This window comes from Rhinatrema bivittatum, chromosome 3 (genome assembly GCF_901001135.1).
Source record: "Rhinatrema bivittatum chromosome 3, aRhiBiv1.1, whole genome shotgun sequence".
Classification (NCBI taxonomy): domain Eukaryota; kingdom Metazoa; phylum Chordata; class Amphibia; order Gymnophiona; family Rhinatrematidae; genus Rhinatrema; species Rhinatrema bivittatum.
The window spans coordinates 26390373-26417249 of record NC_042617.1 but is presented as its reverse complement, the minus strand read 5'-3'; the positions used below and the strand labels follow the sequence as shown (position 1 = coordinate 26417249).

Here is a 26877-nt window from a genome sequence, read left to right as displayed (position 1 = left end):
TTGGTTTCCATCCACCCTTTCATCTGCTCCATTGTTCATCACCCTCTGGCAACCTCTCCTAATTTTATGTGACTTTTATATACTTCCAACTCGCTTCTGCATTGCTCTACTTTCACTTTTATTTGAACACAACCCCCGTTTCCTTTCAGTTTAATTCTATACTCAACACAGTTTGACATTTTGTTATTTCCTGCTGGACCCACTCATTCTGGCAGTCAGCCCCACTCCTCTATCTCTATGCCCTCACGCCTTCCTATATTCAACCATCTACCTCATTCTCTTCTCTTTCCTCCTCCTTGTCCCTCCTCCCCCCACTTCCAACAAATCCTTGTTTTGGCAAAATCTTCATTCCTTTAATGTCTCTAGTAATCAGCTTCGGCCTCTTCCACCTTTGTTTTCACAGCATGTGCTGCCTCTTTAACAATTTAAAACTTTGTCTTTTAACATAAATCAGAGAAATCTGCTTGTCAGCCACCATTCCTGAACTTCCTCCATGCTCAACCATGCTGAACTCCTTTCCAGAAAAAAAGAGTTGCTCTACTCTGTAGTCAGCTTACCAACAACTTAAGAAAAAAATATTCTCCAGATTCTTTCCTATCCTACGAAATCCCTGCTGTTCTCCTTGTCTCGTCTTTCCTCTCACCAAAAACTGTACATTGATTCCATCATTTCTTATTATATTTGCTTTGCACTGTCATTAATTTGCTTCCTACTTCATATTCCTTTTTCTTTGACTGCTCTCTCTATCTCTGCTCTCCCTTCCTTCTCAGAGAGTCTGCCCTCTTGCAACTCTCCACCTACTCCCGTATCACAGAATTACTCTCTCATGTTTGCATCATTTTTTTTTTTTATTTATTCTTTATTAATTTTCAGCTTACATAAACAGCAAAAATTCAAATGCATGCCAATGCAAAAAATTCGTATAATCATAATCAAACAGGTAATTTTTCCTGACTTAAACTAATCTTACATAAAGAAATAATGCTGATTATTGATTATACATCCAATTTATAAAGAAATAGGAGATCCAAAATTTCCCAAGTTAGGCAAGCAGGAAATACATTTTATAATTAAAGAAAAGAAAGAAAGCGCAACATTTTTAATTCCAATCCCGTGGGAAGTTTAGGTAGGATTATTTAAGGAAATACGTGAATCAAGAAAATTACGTAAATCTTGCAGGTCAAAGTACACATATCTTTGAGTATTTATTTTTAACACACATTTACTAGGGTAACGAATCACCATATATGCACTCAGGTTTTTAACTTCCTGAGCCATCTGAAGAAATTGCTTTCTGCGGATTTGCGTATCTCTTGTGATATCCGGGTAAATCCATACTTTTTCACCAAGATAAAGTTTATCTCTGTTTCGGAGAAATAACCTCAAAATAGTGTCTCTGGCCGAGGAAAAAACAAATCTTACACAGAGAGTTCCCCGAAATTCTATCTGTTCTTCCATAGACTGTTCCAGAAACCCTGTTGGGTTTTCCAAATCTTGCGATTGAATCTCTATATTCTCTTGTCCTTTCCCTGGCTTCTCCCCAGTTTTAATGTAAAAAATCTTCTCTATAGAAGGTATAGCATCTGAAGAAATTTGCAAATTTTCTTGTAGAAACTTTTTAACTTGTTCCATAGGAGAGATCAACTTTACACGGGGAAAATTCAATATTCTCAGGTTTCTATATCTAGCTTAATTCTCTATATTCTCTGCTTTTCTTATATTACTCTTTTCAGATTTTATCAGTCCGGCCTGTACTTCCTTTATTTGAGTAATTTGTTCTTGTAAATTTTCAATCTTTTCAGTAAGTTGTGTCACTACTGGGTCCAGTCTTTTTACTTGAATCTGTGTAGCTGAAATAATACTAGACATACTCACTATTGAGGTCTTCAACTCTAATAACACAGTCCATACGTTCTCCAAAGTAATTTTTTGCCCTTGGTCCGCAAGAGAAGGTAAAATAACGCTTACCGGCGCTTCTTGACGGCGTTGGTGCCTAATTTCTAAGGCCGCCGCCATTTCTTCCTGCCCCTCTGGCGTTGATGTCGTCGGTGAGGCGATGAGAACTTTTACTCCGAGTTTGCATCATTTTTGACTTGCTCACTTTGAAGTAGATGTCATACTTCTGCTTTCAAACCTATCTGTGGCTTCTGACATGGTCAGCCACTCCTTCTTTGCTGGGCTTCTCGCCTCTCTTAGACTGCATTGCCTTTCCCTTGGTTCCATTGATTCTTTTCCTTGTACTTTCAAATTTCCTGCAGTAATACTATTTCTTCTTATCCCATTTTGATCGATGTCCTGCAAGTTCAGTCTGGGCTTCTCTTCTTTTCTTGCTCTCCATCTATTTCCTTCGTTGCCTTAGCCCACTTTCCAGATTCTCATTTCCATGTTATGCCAATGACATTCAACTGCTTCCATCTTGCCCTTCCATCTCCCCCTCCATCACCTCTCGGATATCATCTTGCCTCTCTCATTTCTACTAAGATTTCTACTCATTATTTCAAACTGAATTTAGACAAGGCTGAGTTCCTCTGCTTGCTTCATTCCTCTTTGCCTTGTTTTCCTTTTTCTATTTTCTCTTGTCTTTCCTCTGTTAGACACCTGGGCATGATTTTCATTCATTTTCTATCTTTCCAGACTCTCACTGTCAGATCTCACCACCTTAATTTTCTGAACCTTTTCTGTGTTCAGCATTCTCTCTTATCACTGCTTTCATGGTTTTGTGTTGGCCAATATCTTCATAATTTCTTTGCTGAATGTCTGCCATATTTTGCTGGTTGCTTTTCACATCTGTGCGGCCACTCTTCAAAGTTTATTCCATTTTATTGATCTTCATGAGATGGCTCCAGTTTTGCCAGTTCTACTCCTCCTACCTTCTTTCTCTTCTCTCTTTTATTACTTCTTGATTTCGCTACTCACTTTCTAAACATTTTCTTTCTACTCCTTCTCCCCAGTGTTCCAAGTCTCTCTTCCCTGCCTTCCAGCTACCGTCCTCTGTCCCGGGGAACCAAATGCTACTCTCCATACACATTTTTCCTACTCTGCCTTTATTAAAACACCCCCTTCAGCTTCAACTCCTTCTCTCAGTCTCTCCTAAGTTGTCAAACCTGTTTCCTCCTTCTTCTATTGGTTTTCCTACTATGGCTTGTGCTTGTATATCAGACCATGACTTGTTATTCTGTCCTTTTAAACTAAGGGGCAAATGTACTAAAGAGTGTTAAGCTTGGTCAATAATGCACATAAACACAATATTTTACATGTGTGATAGTATCCAGTGTTAATGAAATGCAAATGAGGCACACGCTAATGTAAATGCAAAATAAAACACATACTATTTGTGATGGTATCCCAAAAAATGTAACTACAGTTCCCCGAGGTGCAATTACCAATTTTGCATTAATGCATCTGTGAAGAAGTTTATATCGATACACTTTTTCACTGTGCTTATAGATAATGACATGTTTTGCATTGTTTTGAATCTGTGTGGCAATTTACCCAGTTGTGAATCACTGCACGGGGAGTAATAGATGAAAAGCTTTTGGGGTTTTGGTTTTTTTCTTTTTGGTGGGGGGGAACTACATCCCCCAGAAGCCTTAGTAATCAGCCCCTGGAAGTGCTGGGGGCAGGGAAGGAAAGGGGGCGGAGGCTCCTGCCTTGAGAATAGGCAACCCCTGTATAAAGGGAGGGGCCCTCCAGAAGTGCAGGAGGTGGCTGGGAACCCTCCTCAGCAGGGAGGAGGGGGGGGGTGGATGAAGAGGAAGAACCAGAAGGAGGACCAGGGATAACATTCGCCAGAGAGCTGCAACCTTAAGCTAAGAGAATTTATCTATGTGGGGCTGCACTGCTAGTTTTGAAATGGAAGAATATATTTTCAGAAAGTCCCTGGGTGAGAAGCCAGAGAAGTTTGGTAAATAAGACAGGAGCTAATAACACTGCTCCCTCTTCTTGTAGCTTGTTGGTTTTGTTTTGGAGCTGGAGAACACGTAGCTGCACGAAGACAGCAAGAACTGTTTTTTGGGGGGTGGTTTTTCCAAGAGCTGGAAGGAATGCTTGGAACTGCAGCAGTGAAAAAAGAAAATGTCTTTAGTCAAGAACTGTTATTTCTCCTAAGAGCTAGGACAACGGCCTGGAAGTGTGGCTGGGGGGGAAAGTACCTGTAACGAAGGGCTGTTGCACTTCCCAAAGAGGGCCGGAGCAGAGGGCCGAAAGCGTCTACGAGCAAGCTCTGCCTTGCAACCTCACAGAGAGGAAACTTGCTCCAGTCAAGAGTGGCGGGAACTATACGGGCATAGAGTGTTCCTTAATTAACGAGTGAGAGGTTTAAATCTTACAAAAAAGACAGCTCTGGCTAATCAGCTAGCACATGCTGGCTACAGAGCAGGTATTATGTGAAAAGCGGCTGCAGAGGAGGAAAAAAGATTGCCCTGTTAACCGAGGAGCCACTTGGTGTGTGCCTCAGCTGAAGAAATAGCTATCACCAACCCAGGGAGCTAGGCTGAGCTTAATTAAGTGAAGTCCGCTAGCTTACGTGGAAAGGTTGCAACTGCTTTGTTAAAAAAAAATCAAGAAATGGAGCCAAGATTACTTGCTTAATGGGAAAACATATTACTACCTGGAGGACAAGACTGTGATATTTTTCAGTAGCGATCTGTGCCTGTGAACTTGAAGAATAAAAGTTATTTATGCAAAACCTCTCCTGCTTGGACTTTTTGAAACTGAGAATGGCTGCATAATTGGTAGCTGAGCGGAGGAGCAATGGAGTTTAGGGACTGAAAGAGCGAAAGGGTCATCGTTAAGAGGAATTACCTTCCCGCCCAGGTCTTTGAGGGGGAGAGCTGTATTGTAAAGACAGGCACCGGGACTGGGGAGCTAACCCTAGTGGGCAGGCCTGAGGCCCTGGCCTGCAGCCGCTGGTACTGAGGTTGTAGGCACCGCTTGTAAACGAGAACCCTGCGCACCGGAGAACAGGACAGAGAAGACCATAGAGGGCTCGTCAGGCAGAACCAGGGCAGGGAGAAATAGGTTTTTTACCCATTTCTGGGGGGGGGGGGGGGGGGGGGGGGGGTGAAGTAAAGTGGAGAGAAGCGTGACTGCCAGGTGGCTGTCCACCCACAGGTGGCTCAGTACGTCAAGAAGCCACCCCTAAGCACTAGCCAGGAATGGGTGGCTCGCCACAGTCTGATTACCTCATTAGCATAATTTTTATGCTAGAAAAAAATACCCCTCCCCCAAGCTAAGTTACACATGTTAAAAATGCTGATAATGCATACATCTTAGATTGCGTGGGCTAACAGCTGAGGGGATTTTCAAAGGGGTGACGTGTGGAAAATGAGCGCGTATGCACGTCACATGCCTTCGCGTGTACGCCATTATATGAACATTAAAAGGGAGTGCACATTTTCAGTTTCGTGTGCACAGAAAAGGGGCGGCTTAAGGGTGTCCGGCGAGGGGCCAAGAGGCACGCGAGCAAGTTGCTAATTTATAATTTACGCGAATACATGAGGCGACATTTGTGAAATTTTACACCTGCTAATTAGTATCATTGAGAGCGGATTGGTTTGTTGTCTGCTTTTTTTTGGGTGGGAGGTCTTGGTGAACGGGGCGGGGGGATTCACGGTGAAGTAATAGAATCGTCTCTATGTAGCAGAGACGGATTGGGGGAGCCGGTGGAGGTATTGACAAACTGGTGACTTCAAGTGCACGCGCATATCTTAAATTGTATCTGCCTCTGCATATTAATCAGGCTTTTACACACACAAGTTTTTGTTTTTTTTTGGGGTGTAAAATATTTACGTGTATGTTTATAAAATAGAGGAAGAATGTGCTTTCATTGCACTGCTAAATATTTGCCCTTGCTGAAACGTACGTCTGCTTGGCGTGGTTGCAAATATGCATATTTTATAATCTGCGCAGATCTCCATGTGCCCATATACGTGCAGAATTGTTTGAAAGCTATCCTCGGTGCTTTTAACCTATGTTAACACCTGCAAAAGTGTACAGGAGCTCTAGTCATTTAAATGTCTTAGTAACAATTGCTAGGTAACTGTAAATAAATAACAAAATAGACAACTTGTTCTCTTTGCTTTGTCTTTTTACATGTGAGAGGAATCATTAGAAAGCACTTCTGACTGGTGGTGATTCCATAGGTTTGCCATGTTCAGTCTTGGCAAGTGGCTGCCCCTCCACTGACTGAGGTGGAGCTGATCGTGGGTTGACACAGCGGCCTGGGGTTTAATGTAGGTGGGCCTAGATTGCTGGCAGGCAGTTTAATTGATCTCAGCTAAAGCGATCAACGTTAACTATTTTAAAAGCCATTTACTCGGAGTAAATAGTGATTTGCTCAGGTAAATTGGCCTATCTGAAATATCCCTCCCCTGCCCTGGCTAGGAGTATACCTGGGCTTCCTGTCGGTGTGTTCTGATTTAGGGCATAAAATAATGCACGCGTACTCGCTTTTGAAATCTGCATGAATTATTTTATTTTCTCCCGCTCGGCTCCCTGTGCATAAATAGCAACCACAGTGCCTGAGAGTGCTTTGAAAGGTGAACTTTGAAAGCTCAGAGATTCGCGAGTATCTTTGGCTGGCGCGCGCCCGGCGGATTATGAAAGCCGCCTGTGTAGGCGCACATCTCCCGGTGTGCGCACAAGTGAGAGAGCTCGAAAAAGGGGGAGGGGGACGGGACGGGACATGGGCGTGCCAGGACGTTAACGTGGGATGTGCGTGTAAGTATTTACGCACACAAACGCATGCTGGGTCCCCCTGCTAGGTCACTTTACCTCTGCTATGGATGGCGTGTAAGCAATAAAATAAAATCTAGGCTACTCAGCGGGGTTTGAAGGGTTGGGGCTTAAGGAGGGGAAGGGAGATTATTAAACTAGGGGTGTTGGGAAGTCCTATGCCTGAACTGGGAACGAACTGGGAAAACTCCCTACGGCGTCGGCCCCTTATGAAATCCCCGCACTTGTGCGGTAGAGGCGGCATTTGCGCACGCATGCACTCGTCCACATAAATCTGTGCGCACGTATACGCGCGTTCAGCCTGTTTATGCTATGAGCACACATACGTGCGTATGTTTATAAAATGGCCGCGTCCTTTGGTGCGAGCCGGCATACCCGCGTGTGCGTTCTCCCCCGTGCCAGCATGAAAGTTGCCGGGCCTGCATGAGCATTTCCCCGCGGCTGGCTTCCAAAGGGGGAACGACGCCATTGATTTTTCCCTTTGAAAGCCAGGGGCACTGTGATCGGTCTAGAAATGCCCACGCACATTGCAAACCGTGCAGGTTAGTCAAGGTGGTTGCTTCATTCTAAATCTACGAGGCTGTTGTTTTGGAGGAAAACAAGGACCAGTCTGGCTCGAGTTTCCAGCGTTGAAAGGCAAGGCTGCCCCTCAGGTCTGAATGTAGAAAAGCAAGAGAGGCGAGCGGGTTTCTGGTGTTATCACTGCGGCAGGGCTCCTTATTTGTCAAGTCACTCCAGTCTGTACAGCTGTCAATGGCAGTCGGTTTTTTTTAAGGTGGTTTTGGTCATCTTGCCTATCTTATTATTTTATTTTATTTATTTTTTTTTTTACAGTGTTTGTGTCTTGTTGATGTTCAAGTTGTACAGCACTGTGTACATGGATGGCACTTCATAAATATAAACCCGTAATGAATTGTTATCTGTTATTGAAACTTAGGGCCTGATTTACTGGGGCCTTTCCCCCATTCTGTGTCTATGGGGAAAGCGCTTAAGTAAAACAGGCCCTTAGTTTGGAAGGCAGTAGAATAATTATTTTTAAATGAAGAGTGTTTGGCAGTCTCTAACCTAATGTCAGTGTTCAGAAATCCATACATAAACAAACATACGCAACTACTCACAGGGTATGTTTGTCCTATTAGATTCTAAGCTCTATAGAGCAGGGACTGTCTTTTTGGATGTTTGTACAGCGCTGCGTATGTCGTGTAGCGCTATAGAAATGATGAGAAGTGGTAGTAGTAGCAGTAAACAACCACACTAGGATTAACGGTCTTTTCTTATTACAGGGGCACTCTCCTGGGCCAGCCCAGTGGCTCAGGTGGTAAATGTTGCACACTGCCAGGTGGGAAGTCCCCCCAGTTTGATCTCTGAGTCGGGTCTTCCACTCCCTGGCTCAGCCGAGGCGGGGGATGCTGCAGAGGGAATCTCCACAGTCTCCCTGTGTTTTTACAGGACCTTTGGTTGCAGGGCTCCAGGACTAACCCTGGAGCACAGTCCCCAGCTCAGGGCCGTCACCATAATGACCAGTCTAGGTATTCTGGGGGAGGGGGAGGGGCAGGAGGATAGAAGATAGGGGAAGAATCCACAGCTCATGGCACCAGATCCTGCCTCTGGTTCCACCTGAGTTGGATAAACAAGGAAGCAGAAGGGCGCTGCTAGGTCAAATAAGGCACTATCTCCAGATCTGGTCTATGATTCACTGAGGAATTATAAAGGACAGAATTCTAGTTCCACAAGCCATCAATCCTTTAATCTCCTGTCAAGCACAGGGAGTATCTATTTAGAGAAAAAAAAAAAAAGAATATATCCATTATCAGGGCTTATGAATCATGATGGATTTTTTTTTATTGGCTGGGAAAAGATTTTCAAAGCTTTCTTTCACCTTAATTGTAAAAACAGACACAGTGCCTGCATCTGCACCCACGGTCTGTAAGTGATACTACAGTTAAGTGAGAAAAATATTTTGTTGGAAGAGAGGAAGCAGTGCTGTGGAGTTGCAGAAAAGCAGGGCTGGAAGGGGCAGTGAAGCACTTTCAGGCCGATACAGTACAGTGCGCTCCGGCAAAGCGCACTGTTAACCCGCGTTTGGATGCGCATTTTCGATGCGCTATTATTACCCCTTATTCAGTAAGGGGTAATAGCGCATCCAACCCCCCCCCCCCCCCGAAACTAATAGCGCCCGCAACATGCAAATGCATGTTGATGGCCCTATTAGTTATTCCCATGCGATTCAGTAAGTAAAATGTGCAGCCAAGCTACACATTTTACTTTCAGAAATTAGCTCTTATCAAAAGGTAGGCGTTAATTTCTCTCGGCACTGGGAAAGTGCACAGAAAAGCAGTAAAAACTGCTTTCTGTGCACCCTCTGACTTAATATCATGGCGATATTAAGTTGGAGATTCCAAAAGTTAAAAATAATTAAAAATTTAAAAAAAAAAATTTAAATTGACCCGCAGCTCCGGGTTGAAAACCGGACGCTCAGTTTTGCCAGCGTCCGGTTTCCGAACCCATGGCTGTCAGCGGGTTTGAGAACCGACGCCGGCAAAATTGAGCGTCGGCTGTCAAACTCGCTGACAGCCGCCGCTCCTGTCAAAAAAGAGGTGCTAGGGACGCGCTAGTATCCCCAGCGCCTCTTTTTACCGCGGGCCCTAATTTTATTTACTGAATTGCCCGTGATTTTTACTGTATATCGGCCTGTTTGAGATTTAGGGGCACAAGCTGAAGGACCGTAATGTAGCCAGGTAGCGAGGAAGAAAGTGAAACAGCCCAAAGGATTACACTCATCCCCAGATAACACAATTACAATTTGACTTTTATTTTAATTACAGGCTTGCTAAGTTAGTGTACCTCCGTACGTAGGATCTTTAAGCAATAAAGTGAAATGACAAAGGATGCACCATGTTGAAGAAAATTAAATGGAACAATTAAGATTTACAGCGCTTTAGAAAAATTAAACTTAGAATATACGCGGGAATGCATAGCGAGTGCCTTTCATTCTGCGTGGCGCATTCTTGCACCCTGTTAGGAGGAGGATTACGGTGGTGGGATAAGTATTTATTTGCATTAACAAAAAATAGCCCAGACTAACAGAGCGGTTCCAAACGTCATGCATTATTCTCTTTTGTCCATTTGCAGGTTTAAGTGTCCCCGAATCCTCCGCCGCTTCCTCTCCTGCTTTCTCCGCCTGGAACATGACATGGATAATGAGAGAGTCCTCGTCATTCCTTGGTCCCAGAGGGTGGCATGGAGGTCAGTGATCTTCATTTTATTCCAAGCATCCATAAAGGCATTACAAAAAAAAAAAAAAAAGTTTATCTCTTCACTGCAGTTTAACCGAACTGGGATACAGGATTATCTTGGTTAGACACGCGCTGAGGGCAGGAGCCATCATTAAGATCGGATAGCGATAAATGATGAACGGGTGCTATTATTTTGGGGGAAACATTCCTGTTTATGCAAATGAGAGAATTTAAGGTCAGGTGGACCACAAAACCCCTGGTCACTTTGGCGCGGGAGTCAGACGAGGGACTAAGTGCATCACTGGCACGCTCGGATCGCGGCTCTCCAAATGCACCTGCAGCGGGAAAGAAGGGAGAGGGGGCTGGGTGTTGATGCCAGCAACCTGGAGGGAGGCTCAGAGGAAATGGTGGGGGGGGGGGGGGGAGTATCTGAAATAGTCTCGCAGCAGAGCCTCTGGGGAGGGATATAGAGGGCAGCGGGGAGAACCAGGCCGAAAGACTGGATAGAACATGGCTGGGGAGATTGGTTTAAATATCGGACTCTCTAAGCTCATCTACTCAGCAGGTCAGAGGGAAGATAAAACCGGCAGGGGTAGGAAGAAACATCCTGCAAGCAGCCAAGCTTGTACGATTGACAGTTGGCTTATCTGAGAACCTGAGGACACAAGACATGGTCGCTATATCCTTAGCTTAGCTGGAGCAGCGTAGAAGAGAACAACTGGGTTAGGCACTTAGCACATTATTTACTATGCAAGAGCCCATTGTGGTAACTGGGTTAAAATACAATAAATCATGATTAACATAGTAAAAAATGTGGTATTTCTAAGTGTGTGAGTATGCGGGGGATCTTACTGAAAGAAGCTCTGATTTTGTATTAAAAAAAAAAAAAAAAAAGCCAAAATCTTGATGGGTATCGCAGTTTCTTATCAGTGCTGGAAAATATAAAATTTGACCTACATCCTGAAATTCTATAGCAATATTTTAAGGGGAGAGAGTATCCTTAAATGACAACTCAGTAAACATTTTTGGTGCAGAATGGGAAAAAGCCTTTTAAATAAGGTCAGTCGACTCTGCAGAGGAGTCTTATCACGTTTAAGAAGCCCTGCTTTGCCATGCGTAGTTTATAGCGCAATCAGTTTCAGTGGAGTGCGTGACTGTGCATGTGTCGTCTCTAGGGTTGCCAAATCACCCCAGGTCGACCGAACAGGTTGATCCAGTCCTGGTTTTGCTCCCCTTGCACGCAGGGGGACCTATGCAAAGGACCTATTTCAAATCGTTGGCGGGGTGGTGGGGGGAACTGCTGTCGAAGGCTTCCCACTGATCTGTTTAAACAAACATAACCCAAGTGTTAAAGGGGATCAATGGGGCAAGCAGAAATACAACTCCATGCATGCAATGAGGCAAAACCAGGACCGGGTCAGCTTGTTCAGTCGACCTGGGGTGAGCTGGCATCCCTCCACCTTGTTTCTTGAGCTTTACTGGCTAAGAGCATAGGGGTAGCATCGTCTCTTACACTTTTTTTTCTTCTGGTTTGAGGAATGAATATTTTAAGCCACATGATAGGAAATAAAACTAGGCAGAGAAGGGGATCTAAAGTGGCGTGAGGTTTTCATGTACAGAAATTTGACACGCTTTACTTTCAAGCTGCAGTTATTGAGAGTTTAAGGATATAGGGACAATAAATGAAACGGCAAGCACACACCAACGTGCAATATGAAGTGATTTGTCTGTGCCCACAGGAAGCTGGGTGATGCATCTCGGCAGTTCAATAAGAATGAACGAGACCCTGGATACTTCCTTGACGACATACAAGCAGATTTTGTCTCAGTCTAGTCAATGATAAGAGAAGATTTTTTTTTTCCTCCCCCAATTTGCTATCTTTCTTTCTAGGATATGAAGAGATGAAGCTTTTCGGTGCTGGTGACGCTTCAGTACGTGTGTATTTAGGGCAGTAACACCTAGGGCAGCAATGAATGAGCAGCCCTGGGAAGCAGGCTGAAGTCCTGACTCATTCAAGTCTCTGATCTCATTCTGCGTGTATGGGAATAAAAATGTGAATCAGGCCCCCCCCCCCCCCCCCCCCCCCGAGTGTGCCATTATACTATATTTGTGCAATTTTAAGGACCATGTGATTTTAGAGGGAGCTTATTAGATTGTATGCCTCTTCTCTGAGGACAAGCTGCATGTTAGTCCTCGCACATGGGTGACATCAGCAGATGGAGCCCCAACCTGGAAAACTTATGTCAAAGTTTCTAGAAACTTTGACTTGCCACACTGAGCATGCCCGGCTTGCCCTATACCAGGCATCCACGTGGAGACCCTCTTCAGTCTCTCTTCTTCCATGGAACTGCAGCATCGTAGTTTGTGAACCTCACTATTTTTTGGCCATTTTCTGGAAAATTCCCACAGTTTTCCCTTTTTTGCTGTAATGTGGTTTTTCGCAGTATTTGCCTGCTTTCCACACCGGGTCCCTCTTGGTTTTTCCTGTAGCGTTCCTAGTTAAGGGTTTTCAATGTTTATTGGTAAATTTCCTTTTGTAGTCGATTCCCCGCAACGGCGTTGCTTCAGTGCCTGCCAGCTTTTGAGCCTATCGCCATTGATTTTGATCTTGCTTCCCATTTATTTTGTTCCATCATGGCAGAGTCCAGGTTTAAGCGATGCCCTTGGTGCCTGAGGGCCATGTCCATCACTGATCCTTGTGATGAATATGTCCTCTGCTTGGGGGCATCACATGACATCAGGTTGCTGCAAAAGCACCCAGATGACCCTGAAAGGATGTCTCCTTTGACTCGACAAGATGGAGTATCTTTTCGGGTCGAAGAAGTCCGAGCCATCAGCATTGGCATCAAAGGACCATGGAACCGCACTGATGGACACTGAGACATTGACATCAGTGGGACCGTCAATTCCATCAGCTGATAGGGGCACCGGAGACTGGCCATCGTTGGACTCCTACAGGCCGAGTTTGTCGGGGTCCTCGTCATTGGCCTCAGCACCGGGGAAAGACTATGTTGAGCATTGAGGGAAACCAAAGAAGCATCAGAATCGATCTCAGTTGATGCAAGGGAATGCACCAGCTCAAGCTGTGATGACCCCGTAGCGAGGAGTACCAGTCCTCCATTGGTGCCGGGAATCCACAATGGTCTCCATTGGTCCAGGTGCCAACCACTGATCCTCCTCTTAGTTCTAAACAGAATCTGGTCACACCTCCTTCCTCCCAGTCGGTTTTGGCATTGGCAATGTTTGAGGAGGAGCTCGAGAGGCAAGTATAGCTGGAAGTCAAGCAGGCAATGCAGGATATTGGTCCTGCGACACCGAAGCCGGTACCGTCCGTCTTGGAGCTGCTGTTGGAGTCTCTCAATGCGCTCATCAGCGCATTACCAATTCAGCTGGTGTCAGTTCCTGGGTTGGCGTCAGTGCCCATCAGGATACTGCAGCCTCCCCCTACCAATTTGGTGGTCATGGCCAGCTTCTCGGAGGAGGAGGAAGCTCTGCCTATCCAGCCTAGGTGCCAAGCCTCCCATCTAGCCCCGTTTGTGCCTGCACCACTGGACGAAGGTCAAGCACCCATGGCCCCATCCCCTGTTGATGACCCTATGATCGCTGGGGGGGATGACACAATGGATTTCTCCACCAATGGCTCTGATGGTCTCCCCTCAAACCAGATTCCTCCAGAGGAGTGAAAAAGTTCTCCACCCGAAGACCTAACCTTTGCAAGTTTTGTTTGGGTGATGGCAGAGGCCATCCCTTTTCAGTTGCTAACACTCTACATGAGCCAGTACTTGTGGGACATCTAGAAGCAGGTGCAGGAGATGGCTGAGCAGTTGCCTCAGCAGCAGCAGGACACCCTCATGTTGCTGGTGCATAAGGGCCTGGAGTGCAGAACGTGAGGTCCTCAATGTTTTTTGAAATAACATCAAAGTTCTCTGCAGCAGGAATCAGCACCTGCATAATGGCATGGCTGCAGGCCTCAGATATCCGACCAGCGGTACAGGAAAGACTCGCTGACGTGCTGTGTGCTGGGGGAATCTCTTCAGAGATAGGGTGAAGGATGCAGTGGCCCAGCTCCGGGACCACCATAAAACCTTCCAACAATTCTCCGCCAGCACTCTGGACCCATCCTCCTCTGCTAGGAAGTTGGCGAGATCAGGGCAGAAGAAGTCTTTCTTTCACCAGAAGAAGTACTATCTTCCATCCCCTAGTTCCCATTAGTAGGTTCAGAGCTCATGCAGCTGTCCCAGGCAGCAGGGAGCTCCCAAGGCCCAGCTGGCATCTCAGTCAAATCCAGAGATGGGGTTTTGACTGGTTGTAGGGAGCGTAGTCTAGTTACCCGTACTGGGGGTGATAGATCTGCCGGTCCGGGGCAAGCTGAGATTCTTTGTGAATCAGTGGCCCAGTATTACCTCAGACCAGTGAATTCTTTTCATCATCCATAAAGGGTACCGACTGAACTTATTGTGTGCCCTGACAAATTGCCCTTCTAGCCCATTTTGGGGTCCGGTAGTGCAAATTGGGTGGGGATTTTACTCCAGGTGCTTCCTGATTCCAAAAACAACAGGAGGTCCCATCCTAGACCTAAAGGCCTTGAATAGATTTATCAAAAAGGCAAAGTTCAAGATGGTTTCCCTGAGCACCTTGATCGCCCCTTTGCGAAAAGGGAACTGGCTATGCTCCCTCGATCTGAAGGATGCGTACACCCTCTTCCCAAGTCACCAGAAGTATCTCCAATTTGTGGTGGGAAAACAGCACTTCCAGTATCGAATGTTTCTGTTTGGGCTTGCATCAGCCCCACATGTCTTTACAAAATGCCTGGCCGTGGTGGCAACACACTTCTGCAGGCTGGGAATGCATGTTTTCCCCTTATCTGAATGATTGGCTGGTCAAGAGAACCTCTCAGGCAGGGGCTGTCATGTGCATGGAGTTAACCATCCGGATGTTGGAGTCGCTAGAGTTCATCATCAACTACCCAAAGTCCCATCTCAGCATGTCACTTCCACACAGTTCAGGCCAAGGCCTTCCTGCCTCATTAAAGGGCAATCACCATGATGACCATCATGGCAGAGATTCAGCAGAATCAGTAGGTGTCAGCCTAGCACATGTTGAAGTTGTTGGGCTATATGTCCGTAACCGTTTATGTCACTCCCTTGGCACGATTGTACATTGTACATGCGCAAAGCCCAATAGTCCCCGAGGTCGCAGTGGCACCAGGCCATGCAGAACCTTCAGGACTGCATCCGAGTCATCTTGCCTCTCCAGGACTCCTTGTTCTGGTGGTAGGTACTTTCAATCTGGAACAGGGGATTTTCTTTCCAAGGTTCTCCTATCCAAATTGTCCTAACCACGGATGCATCCACCCTGGGCTGAGGAGCTCATGTAGATGGGCTTAGCACCCAGGGTCTCTGGCCTGCCTAGGAACGCTGTTGCCAAATCAATTTCTTTGTGCTCCGGATGATCATATACGTGCTATGGGCTTTCAGAGATCAGCTGTCCAACAAAGTTGTCCTGATACAAACCGACAGCCAAGTGGCGTTGTGGTATGTCAAGAAGCAGGGAGGTACGGGGTCATACCACCTGTGTCAGGAAGCAGTCCAGATCTGGGATGGTCTCAGGGCTGGAGCAGAGAACATGTTAGCGGACAGACTGAGTCGTGCCTTCAGACCCCACAAGTGATCTGTGGACCAAGGGGTTGCGGATCGGATTTTCTGCTTCTGGGGGAGACCAGACGTGGATCTCATCACATCCCTTTGCAACAGAAAGGTACTTTGGTACTGCTTCCTGTACAGGACAGATAGAAAACCAGCCTCAGATGCCCTCGCCCAGCATTGGGGCAAAAGTCTTCTGTATACGTATCCTCCGATTCCCTTAGAAGCAAAGACTCTCTTGGAGCCTTGCGAGGACAAGGGGACTATGACCCTCATAGCTCCTTATTGGCCAAGAAAGGAGTGATTGTATGTTTCATGTGGGGCCTGCTTCAATTGAAGTCTCCCCTAAGGCCTTCCTCTGTGTCTTACAACCTAAATGTAGTGTTAGTTCAGCTGTTGAAATCTCCTTATGAGCCGCTGCGCACCTGTGACCTGAAGTATCTGACCTGGAAGGTCATATTTTTGATGGCAGTCACCTCAGCACGCAAGGTCAGCAAGCTCCAGGCTTTAATGACTTAACCACCTAACACTAAATTTTATCATGATGGTGGTCTTGCGTTCGCACCCTAAGTTCCTCCCTAAGGTGGTGATGGACTTCCATCTTAACCAGTCCATAGGCCTGCCAACATTCTTTCCCAGGCTCCATTCTGCACAGTTTGGACTGTAAGTAAGTCTTAGCCTTCTATCTGGAGTACATAGAAGCTCATAGCCATTCCACCCAAATTCTTGTTTCTTTTGATAGAAATAGGTTGGGTATTGCAATTGCAAAACAGACACTATCGAATTGGCTAGCAGATTGCATCTCCTTCTGTTATGCCCACAATGGACTGCATCTTGGGGGTCATGTCAAGGCTTATTCTGTTCAAGCTATAGCAGTGTAGTGGCCCACTTGCAAGCAGTTCCTGTGGAGGAGATCTGCAAAGCTACAATGTGGAGTTCTTTCCACAGATTCACATTTCACTATTGCTTGCATTGGGATGGCTGACGTGATAGTAGGTTTGGCTGATCTGTCCTTTGGAATCTGTTTGAGGTGTAGAACCCAACTCTCTCCTGCCTAGGGCCTGTTGTTTTGGTTTAGGCTGTCTCCACCGCTTGCTACCAACAACATCGATGTTTTGCCCGTTGGCACCTAGTTGGGTGTTTGTTGGTCCCATTTTATGTTGGGGGACAGCCAGTAGCTAGGGGTTCACCCATGTGTGAGAACTATCATCCTGCTTGTCCTCAGAGAAAGCAGAGTTGCTTACCTGTAACAGGAGTTCTCCGAAGAGAGCAGGATGTTAGTCCTCAAGAAACCTGCCTACCACCCCATGGAATTGGGTTTCTCCTGTTTTTTGATTTATGTCTAATTCTATATTATAAGACTGAAGAGGGACCCTGCATGGATGCATGGTATAGGGCATGCTGAGCATGCTCAGTGTGGCAAGTCAAAGTTCTAGAAACTTTGACATAAGTTTTCCATGTTGGGGCTCCATCTGATGATGTCACCCATGTGGTATGACTAGCACCCTGCTGTCCTTGGAGAACACCTGTAACAGGTAAACAATTCTGCTATCTTATGACATGGAAGATCTACAGAGCACATGGAGGGTTTTATTGATCATGTCTGATATAGAAAGAATCTTTTACAATACACCTGGGGACGTATGGGCTATTATTAACATTCCATTGTGACCACTGTTGCATAATTATAGCAGGTGCTTCAGGCTTCGCTGAAATTTCCGAGCTTTTTGTTCCACCAGAAAATTTCCTATCCTGCAAGTTAGATGATCCCCTGGAAATCTATTATGAAGACAAGGGCCATTATCTTGTTGACGGAAGCAGTTGAAAAGTAGACTATCACTTTCATAAAATGAAATATGCATATTTAAGACAACACACACTGTTTGGCTTGTAAGCCATTGCACCAACGACAAGATCCAGGTGTATTTTACTGTTAGGTACTGCCAACTGGATCTCACCATTGACTGAATGCAGAAATGGGCTCTTGAAGAATTGCCCACCCACTCTGAGCCTGACTTTCTAACCTATTTGCAGTCCAGCATTTGTGTGTGTTAAGTGGATGTACAGAGATTTATACCAGTGTTTTATTATGCCATGCAGCGGGTGCAAATGATAGTTCTGCTCCGAAAGTACCCTTGCATGTTTCAGTATGCGCAAACATTTTCAAAGCAAGAAAACTCATACTTTCTCTTCCCGTTTTATAAATATATATGCATGTGCATTCTAGGTGCATTAAAAAAAATATAACATGTACATGTAGTAACCACAATATGTACGCAGAGGCAGGTATTTTATAAAGTGTGTGCGTGTTCTGTGCATACTTGAAATCATCAGTTCACCAGGGAGGGGTTAACACTTATGCGCCTACGTGTACATGCATAATTCCCTGGAAAAACTACCCACACAAATAGCAGATCTAGGGCTGTCTGGGCGTGTATTTTTTGCAACCCAATTTTCAAAGGGAAAGTGTTCCCTTTTGAAATTTGATGTCAAGTTTTCAGGTAAAAATTACCCGCAGACTTGACATCTGTGAAAAGTTTGAAAGTTGCCCAGCATCTGGAGCTGGGTGGAGGAAACTTGGTGTCAGCTCAAGTAAGGATGAGAAGTGAATAAATGCTTGTCCCCACTTAACTCACCACACTGGTTCAATTAAAAATGAGCAAAAACACTTAGGGGTAGATTTTATAAAGTGCACATGCGCTTCCCGGCGCACACACATGGTGGGTTGATCTTATAAAATGTGCGCATGTTATGAAATCCGAGGGCCATGCGTACATGCACGCTGGATTTTATAATCTGCGCACAAACTGGGGAGAAATTATATAACCTCCGTGCGGCGATGCATTCGGGTCGTTCCCAGTTCCCTCCCAGTCGGCTCCAATTAAGGAGCCGACTGGGAGGGAACTTCCCTACCCCCCATCTAAACACCCTCCTTCTTCCACTCTCCTCCCCACCCCCTAAACTCTGCCTTTTTTTTGTTTTGACACCTTGAGTGTCCTGGTTATGTTGCAAGACTGTCTTTGTTAGAGACTGCATCATGATTTTTTCATGAGATGCCCAGAATGGTTGTGGCCTTCTCTTACTTGACTCTAAGTAGGCTCAAGGTGTCACACCCTGATGAAGGAATTTATTTCCGAAACGCTGCAGTGTCGGCACAGGACACTAGAGCTTTTTGACGCGCATGGAGAAGAGAAGAAAAGAAATTTAATAGCACGAGGAAGGTTGCGGATAATACAGCACCTCGAAGTTAAGCGACTGTCGATTAACATAAAAATACCAACAAAAATAGTAAAAATCATATAAATACATCTCAAATAAGTGACTGATGATTATAAACCTTCAAGCCTAATATCGGGAGTGTTAAATTCAAGTACGATGAATAACCCGAGGTATATGATGGTCACTTTGAGATGACATATAAATAAATACTCACATAGACAGCTCTATGGTATGAGCAAGATTATGGGGTGGATTTTCAAAGGCCCTGCACGCGTAAATCCTTCCGGATTTACGCGTGCAGGGCCCTCGCACACTGGCGCGCCTATTTTGCATAGGCCGCAGGCGCGCGTGTAAATCCCGGGGCTTTTGTAAGGGGGCGTGTCAGGGGCGGGGCCTACTGATGCGGCGTTTCGGGGGTGGGCCCGGGGGCGTGGCGCTGGCCCGGGGGCATGGTCGAGGCCTCCGGACCAGCCCCCGGGACCGGAGGACGGAGCAGGGCTGCCGGCCGACGCGCGCAAAGTTACGCCTGCTGGAAGCAGGCGTAACTTTGCCGACAAAGTTAAGGGGGGGGGAGTTAGATAGGGCCGGGGGGGGGTGGGTTAGGTAGAGGAAGGGAGGGGAAGGTGTGGGGAGGGCGAAGGAACAGAGGCAGGTTGCGCGGCTCGGCGCGCGCAGGCTGCCGATTTTGCGCAGCCTTGCGCGCGCCGACCCCAGATTTTATAAGATACGCGCGTATCTTTTAAAATCAGGCGTACTTTTGTTCGCGCCTGCTGCGCGAACAAAAGTACGTGCTCGCGCAACTTTTTAAAATCTGCCCCTAAATGTTTTTGTGTACACTCCATTCTTGTACTTACTGGGTTCATTTGAAACTGTTGCACAATTACAATTATGCATTTGACATGAAAAAGGAAGTATGGTCAAGCATTTTTTTGCTTCATGCTCTTCCTATGTGTGCAAATTACAGTTTTAGCATGCTCATCAGTTTCTTTCCTTTACCTATTTCCTGATGCTGGTGAGATAATAAAGGCAACTGTGCGTATCCCGAGAGTTATAATGAGGGTTTTGCATATTGTAATGACGCTGTGTAGGAGACTGGAATGGTGGAAGGAACACTCTGGCAGGCCAGGCTCAGACAGAAGGAGCTTTATGCAGGACTCAGCAACAGAAAAATTAACAGCTTGTCTTTAGCAACATAAATCAGCTTGTTTGCAGCAAACAATGTGTCTTTCCTAGTCAGCCAATAAATACCGGGTATCAGAGAAAAATCACACTTTACCACTCCCCGGAGCAGGAAATTGGATGGCAGCATCACCTTCAGTTTCTGACCAAGTAGCCACAGCCAAATTGAAGTAGCCTTGATGTCAAACTGAAGTGCCTCAAGAAGTCAGGGTTTTGCCTTCCTGCAGCTGCAGAGGCCTTCACAATGGCAGCTTCAGCTGATTGTGGAGTGCCCTCGAAAAATGTATGTTTTCTTTCTTTCTTTTTTTTAAAATTTATTCTTTCTGTATTTCATTTTAGTGAGCCCTAAATTCTTTTTGTGCACGTTAAAACCCATTTACTGCATGTGATTTAACACTCACAAATTTGATTTAGTGAACATTAAAAAATTTAGCACGCACAAAATAAAACTCGATGAAACGAATGAGAGCGCATTCGTAGAACTCAGCAGCCCTCTTGGCTTCTCCCAGGAACAGAAGTTCTGGCAGAGTGGTGCGTGTCCAAACTATCCTCAGCATCTCTTTCTCCCTCTTTCAGGCTAAGCAGCTTGAGATTTTTTTCACAGTTTGAGTCCCTCCCTAATCAGGAAACCCTCGCCTCAGGCAGCATTCAGCCATCTGGTTGCAAAACCTGACCTGAGTCCCAGAATAACAGGTGTAGGGATTCTATGCAAAACATTCCCAGTCACAGGCTGATGCCTTATTGAATTCCGAGTGTGCAGACTATGGGGGATGGGGGGGGGGGGTGTCAGAGTGGCCTTCCATATACCTGTCTAAAGGGGTTTATGCAGTTTTTCTGAGATATGCAGAGCCTCTATGATGGGCATGTCGGTGGGGCGGGGGGGGGGGGAGCTAGGGTGGGTAAAATATAAGAATGGATTACTTTTATTTGGCCAAGTTGATTAATAATATTTCTCAAACTGGGTGAGTCGAGTTTATAACCAAATAGATATGAAATGTGTGTTAGCCCGTTAAAACGTCATTGAGTAAAATGGAGTTTCCTGCATCATTAGAATATATTTGCTATTGTATACTCTACCCAGTTTCACAGGGGCCAAATAACTCATGCATCTGTTCTGTAGTGACATGCAGTAATTGAAAAGGTTTGTCAAGTCCTGGCTGCTCTGGCTGTTCCTTAGAATTCCTGTTACTTAAACCTGGAGATAAATGTTTATTTACAGGAGAAGCAATAAAACCTGCCCTTCCATCAGTCAGCCCAAGCACCCAAAAGTTTCTCGTTTAAGTAATAAAGCACTTTACCAAGTATTCTCTGACCTTCTGTTCTTCACTGGGAAGGTTGCCATCCATTCCAGAAAGAAAGCTGCCCTATATTTCTTTTGCCTTATTTTCAAAATGCTTTTTTTTTTTTCCCCTTCTTCTGGGAAATGACCTAATCTTCTCTGTTGCATTGCGCACATCCAAAATCAGGATGAAAGTGCTGCATAAGCAAGGATTAAACACAAATGGCATGTGAATAAGCTTGACGTTCTGTCCCACATATTATCACCTTGTCGTCTGTTTTGTGAGAGTCATTTTCATTGGTAGCTCAAGGTGAGTTGCATTCGAGTACTGTAGGTATTTCCCTGTCCCAAGAGGGCTCACAGTCTAAGGGGATTCTTTGCTAAACTACTGTATTTTCCCTAGAGATAGAAAATGCAACGGGATTTACTAAGCTGCAGAACCAGATGCTGCAGCTCGGTAAACCTGTGGTATCTTCCCTGGCAGTAAAAGACCCTCTGGGTCTTCACCCCCTCCCCGGAACCCATTGCTGGTGCAAGAGTATTAAGTGCCCTAAGCAGATCTTATGCCCTTGCACCCCCGCCTCCTGCTCTCTCCACATAAAAATTATGCATTTATAATAGATTGTGCATGAAAAAGAATATTCAAAGGACAGTCTTCTGAGCTAAAAAAAATATATCATAAGTATTTGCATGCACTTCTTTAGTGCCAACCAGAAAGTCCTACAAAAAAACCCACTTGGAACCATATGGCATTACGGCTACTGTAATGTGTGTTAGGTGTGGGTTTGACCCTCAGAAAGCCATGAGTAAATTACAATTACAAAATAATAAACCTCCCACACCAAAACAGCACTAACTGCCAGCATGTAATATAGTATCAACCCTACACCAGGCCCTAAAACACCAATACACCTCCTATTAGGAAAATAGAAGAAACCAAGCGGCTATAGATTCCTACACGCTAGCAGAATACTCAGAATCACACATGCAGAACACAGGCAGACCCTCACCAAATACAGGAAAAAGAAACCATAAAATATAAATAGAAACATGCAGGCAAAAACTGAATAGGAAAACCGCAACAAGTCAGACTGTATGCAATGCAACAATGGAAAAACAAATCACCAATCCTCAGCCATTAAACATTAAAATCAAGAAATAGAATAAATTAATCATTATTTATTTATTTTTAATTTTTATATACCGATGTTTCTGTATGAAATACATATCACACCAGTTTACAAGTGACTAAAATTGTTGCCTCAGGGGCGGGATACATTGTAACAATAAAGAACTTATAAAATAAATAACAAGGTAACAATAAAGAACTTATAAAATAAATAAAATAAACGGCCTAATTTAACTGTGAAATAGTACTACTCAAAAACATGAGTACATGGGGGATAGGGGACCTAGGATAAACATATAGGGGACCTAGTATAAACATACCAATAAAAGTATTTCAAAACAGCTGGTGAAAGGAAGATCCAATAATTAAAAATTCAAACAATTTGTTTTACATTTCTCAAACACCAATAAAATATTTCACGACAGCAGACACATCAAACAGCATCCAAAAATTAAAACTAATAAGGATAAAATAATTCATATTCTCCATACCTGGAAACTTTTGATTTCTACTCACTCAGATTGTCATGAATTAGTGAGAGAGAGATGCATAAACTTTCTCTCATAGATATATATCTATACATACACATACGTACATATACACTCTGTCCCTCATATACACACGTTCCCTCTTACATACAAATGCTCACATGCACATGCTTCCTCTCACTCACACACATGCTCCAGGACGCTCCCTCCTACATATACATGTGCACAGACTCACACATGTTCCCTCTTACATACACATACACAAGATCTCTTTCTCACATGTACATGCTCAGACACACACACACACGCTCACAAATGCACACGTGCTCAGACACACACGAAAGAGAACACCCTATGCTTCAATACCTCAACCTTTCCTGATATAAACTGAAGAATTTGCTGCTCAAAATGAACCTACTACTATTTAAACCTCTTATTCCATCATCCTTAGAGCTTGCATCTATCTCTGTGCTCTCTCTCTCCCTCTCACACACACACACTGCTTATCTAGTCTGGCTGGTGTGAATGGATGCCCATCCAGCCCGACCGATCAGCTCTACAATCCCTACCGCTCCTGCAGAGATGCCCTGGGCTAATCTCATGCTCTCCTCCCAAAGTGGCCGGGTTCATGCCCCATGTCGGTGTTTTGCCGGGTGAAATGTTATAGCCTCTTCCATGATGGTGGTGCTTTCATACATGCAACTGGTGACGTAATAATCAGGGCGATCAATGTGCCCCCATTAGGTGTTAAAGCAGGATGTACTTTCCAGCATGAATGTGAGGGCTAACGCAGGCCTCCTTAGGCGGTACTTTCAACTACGTCCCGGGTGGTGTAGTTAAAGCCACCAGATTAGGAGATCCAGCCAAAGACTGGGCCTCTTGTGTCACGCCCTCCACACAGTTCAAGATCAGTCCTCTGGGCACTGGTACCTCCCAACACCCAGTCCAAATGAGGCCTGTGAACCCTGCTAACCCCCCACGCCCTACGTTAGAATTAGCAGATGACACGTATTGCCCCTCAATGGAATTACAAAGTTTGCTAGTCTTAGATGATTTCATCTCCTTCTGTTCTCCTGATCTGTTCCTCCCTTCTTCTTTTGCTCATTGTCTTCCCTTCTCCTTTTCTACATCCTTTCTCCTTTCATCTTTCAGTTCTTATTTTTGTCTTTCTTCTCTTTGCTAACTTTTCTCCATTGCTTCATTTTCTCTTCCCCTTCGCTTCTTTCTTCACTCAGTTTGTCCCTCTTTGCATGCCACCTTCACGTCTTCTTCTTCACTGTTTCTCCCTCTCCGTGCTAATTATCTTCCAATCACTCTTGTGCAATATTCTACTAAAACCTGCCTAACTCTCCAGAAGCTTGTTCCCAGGTCACAGGCCTGCAGCCAGCTCCCTTTCCAGCTTGTCATGATAGCTGCACTCATATCTTGGTGCTTTTCTTTGGTGGCTTCTACAATGTCTGCTCAGCTTTCCGAAAACCCCTAAAAATGTTCATGGCAAGATGTGTAACTCGTGCACTTTTCCACAAACTTAAATACCCCCCTTACCCTCCAAACATGATGGGCCGGGTGAGTAAGTATTGCTTCTATAGCTTTGAGGACACAATGAGCCTTTATACCCAAATGGGCATTTTCATGAGCCGAAATATATGGAAATTAGAGGCACGGATTAAAGTTTTTAATGAGCTATCTGGTGACCTGTTTATAATTAATTGATAGAAGAGTGCTGCTCTTTTTTGGTACTCTTATTGCACTGGGAAAAAGAAACAGCTGTCACACACGCCACGATGTAGTCCCCTTTGTAAATACAGGAAGATCACGCAGGCGGTACTACTTGTTCCTATTTCTTGTAACAAACCAAAAAAGGATTTCATAGGTTTGTTTTTTTCAGTATTAAATAATTAGTACAAAGACTACGTGTCATGGTAATTCCCATTCTTTAATGGATTTTACATTCTGTTGGGTTCCAGAGACATTGGGAGGGTTATTTTCAGCAGCCTGCATGTGGCTAGGAAGTACCCAGACTGTACTGTAGTCCAGTTTTTCAAATTGCACTTTTGCGCATAAATGTGCTTTGAAAATTTACTGGTGTCCTTAGTATGCACAGGAAGTTGCCCTTGTACTTTCAAAACCTGAAAATCTGAAGACATTTTTTCCCCTGCACAGCCCCCGGAATACCTACTATGAGTGCAGGGGAAAATGCATGCGTAATTGAGATAGGCAAGTACTTTTCCTTGCACTTCCCTCTGGATTATTTTGAAAAGCTGGGGTTCATGCATGAAAATCCTTATGAAAATTTCCCCCATAGGGTTATTTTCCAAAGGCTTAATTGGGTTTTATGTGGGAGAAAAAACATGAGTAAATTGGGTGGACTGACTGAATCATTATAAGTGGATTATAAATTTATTAATGAGTTGTGTTTATATGCTTATATTGTAACTTTTATTATTTTGTAGTATAATATGCTTATTTTGTTTTATTTTATTATTTTGTATAATACACATATTTTTGTGTTTATTTGAATTGCAAATTGTTATTTTGCTTTGTTGTAAGCCAGTCTTGGAAGTTCTTTTGACTTAAAAGTTAAAGTGTAAGCCTAAACATAGAAGAGAATAGAGCGTCTGTGCCCTACTGAGTGAGTGTGGCCAGATTTCTCCCAGGGTGGCCCCTTCCATACTCCCTTCTGTCCCCAACCATGTTTCCTTACATCACTCTTTGCTGACATAGAAGACACAGTAACACACACAAGTCAGTTTAATACTCCCCTGGATTTCTCCGCACTCATTTTGTCTCTTCTTCTGGAGTCTAGTAGCTCTCCCACTTTATTCCTCAGCACTGACAAACAACAATATGCTTTGCTTACTTGTGTATCCTTTGGAAACCAGCAGAATGAACTAAAAGGATAAGAGAACTGAAGGTGTGCAGGTTAGCATAATCACACTATTGAGTTTCCCCTGGCTAAGTAACATGGTCATGCTAATTTCTGCCTATGATAAGAGCATGACCATACTATTAAGAATGTTTTCTACTATGCACATGCTAAATCCTTTTGCATCATTTGTTAAGTTGCCTTTTAACATGCAGGTTAAAATCTTTTGCATTGCTAGTGTATGCTAACATTTTCTAGCACAACCTTTTATTGCATAGGCCCTCAGTCACCTAAAAGTATGCATGAACTGTCATAATGTGTGTATTTTTAGCCACATTGAACTGCGGAAAGCTTATGATTACATTTCTTCGGAGTGATTGAAAACTACATGTGTACATTTACGTATCCATAAAGTTCACATGTAGGTAGTCCAAGTTGATTTAGAGCAACTTAAAATGTTTCAGCATAAAAACCTGGAGGTCCATAGTCATTCACTAAAAGGATAGCAGACGTAGCTGGATAAACTTATCTGGCTAACTTTGGAGGGCCATTTAGCAGTACAGCTGCATTATTGAATATAGATAGCTATCTTAAAGTTAGCTGGCTAACTTTTGGACAGTCCTTTGGCCCAACCATAGATAGCTAGCTTAGGGGGTCATTTATCAAAGAGCTATATGGCGTTTTCGCATGCGAAAAATGCCTTTAACGCATGCGAAAACACCATAACGCATGGTGCGATGCAAATTAGGAAAAGCAAAGCCATATCGCACAGTTTTAACTACACCTTTTTCATTAAGCTGTGCGATATGGCTTTATTGTTACCCAGGTAGAGAGTCCATCAAGCTAGGTTGAGAGAACATTGCACAATTCTCATCTTTGGGTGAGTTTCCTCACTCCGAAGGTCATCAAATCTTCACAAGAGTGCACTGTTCTGTTCATATGTCGCACTCTGCATGTCAAAGTGGCCCCTAACCCCACACTAATACCTAAATCTTACCTCAAGTAGCTAGGTGGGCCTCCTATAGAGGTATAAATACCTACCTAGAATGAGGCTTTATAGCTAGCCTAGTCCCTCTCTCTCTCCCTCTCCCTCTTCCCCCCCCC

The 26877-nt window shown here is 44.5% G+C and overlaps 1 protein-coding gene across 1 annotated transcript in view; it reads left to right on the top strand.

The window, feature by feature from the left end:
- The window catches only part of LOC115088476 (ALK tyrosine kinase receptor-like), an 837313-nt gene that overhangs the window by 205971 nt on the left and 604465 nt on the right, over window positions 1-26877 (top strand). Inside the window, exon 2 of the mRNA XM_029596749.1 lies at window positions 9868-9981. Coding sequence (XP_029452609.1) covers window positions 9868-9981 — 114 coding nt within the window. The remainder of the gene's footprint in view (window positions 1-9867; window positions 9982-26877) is intronic.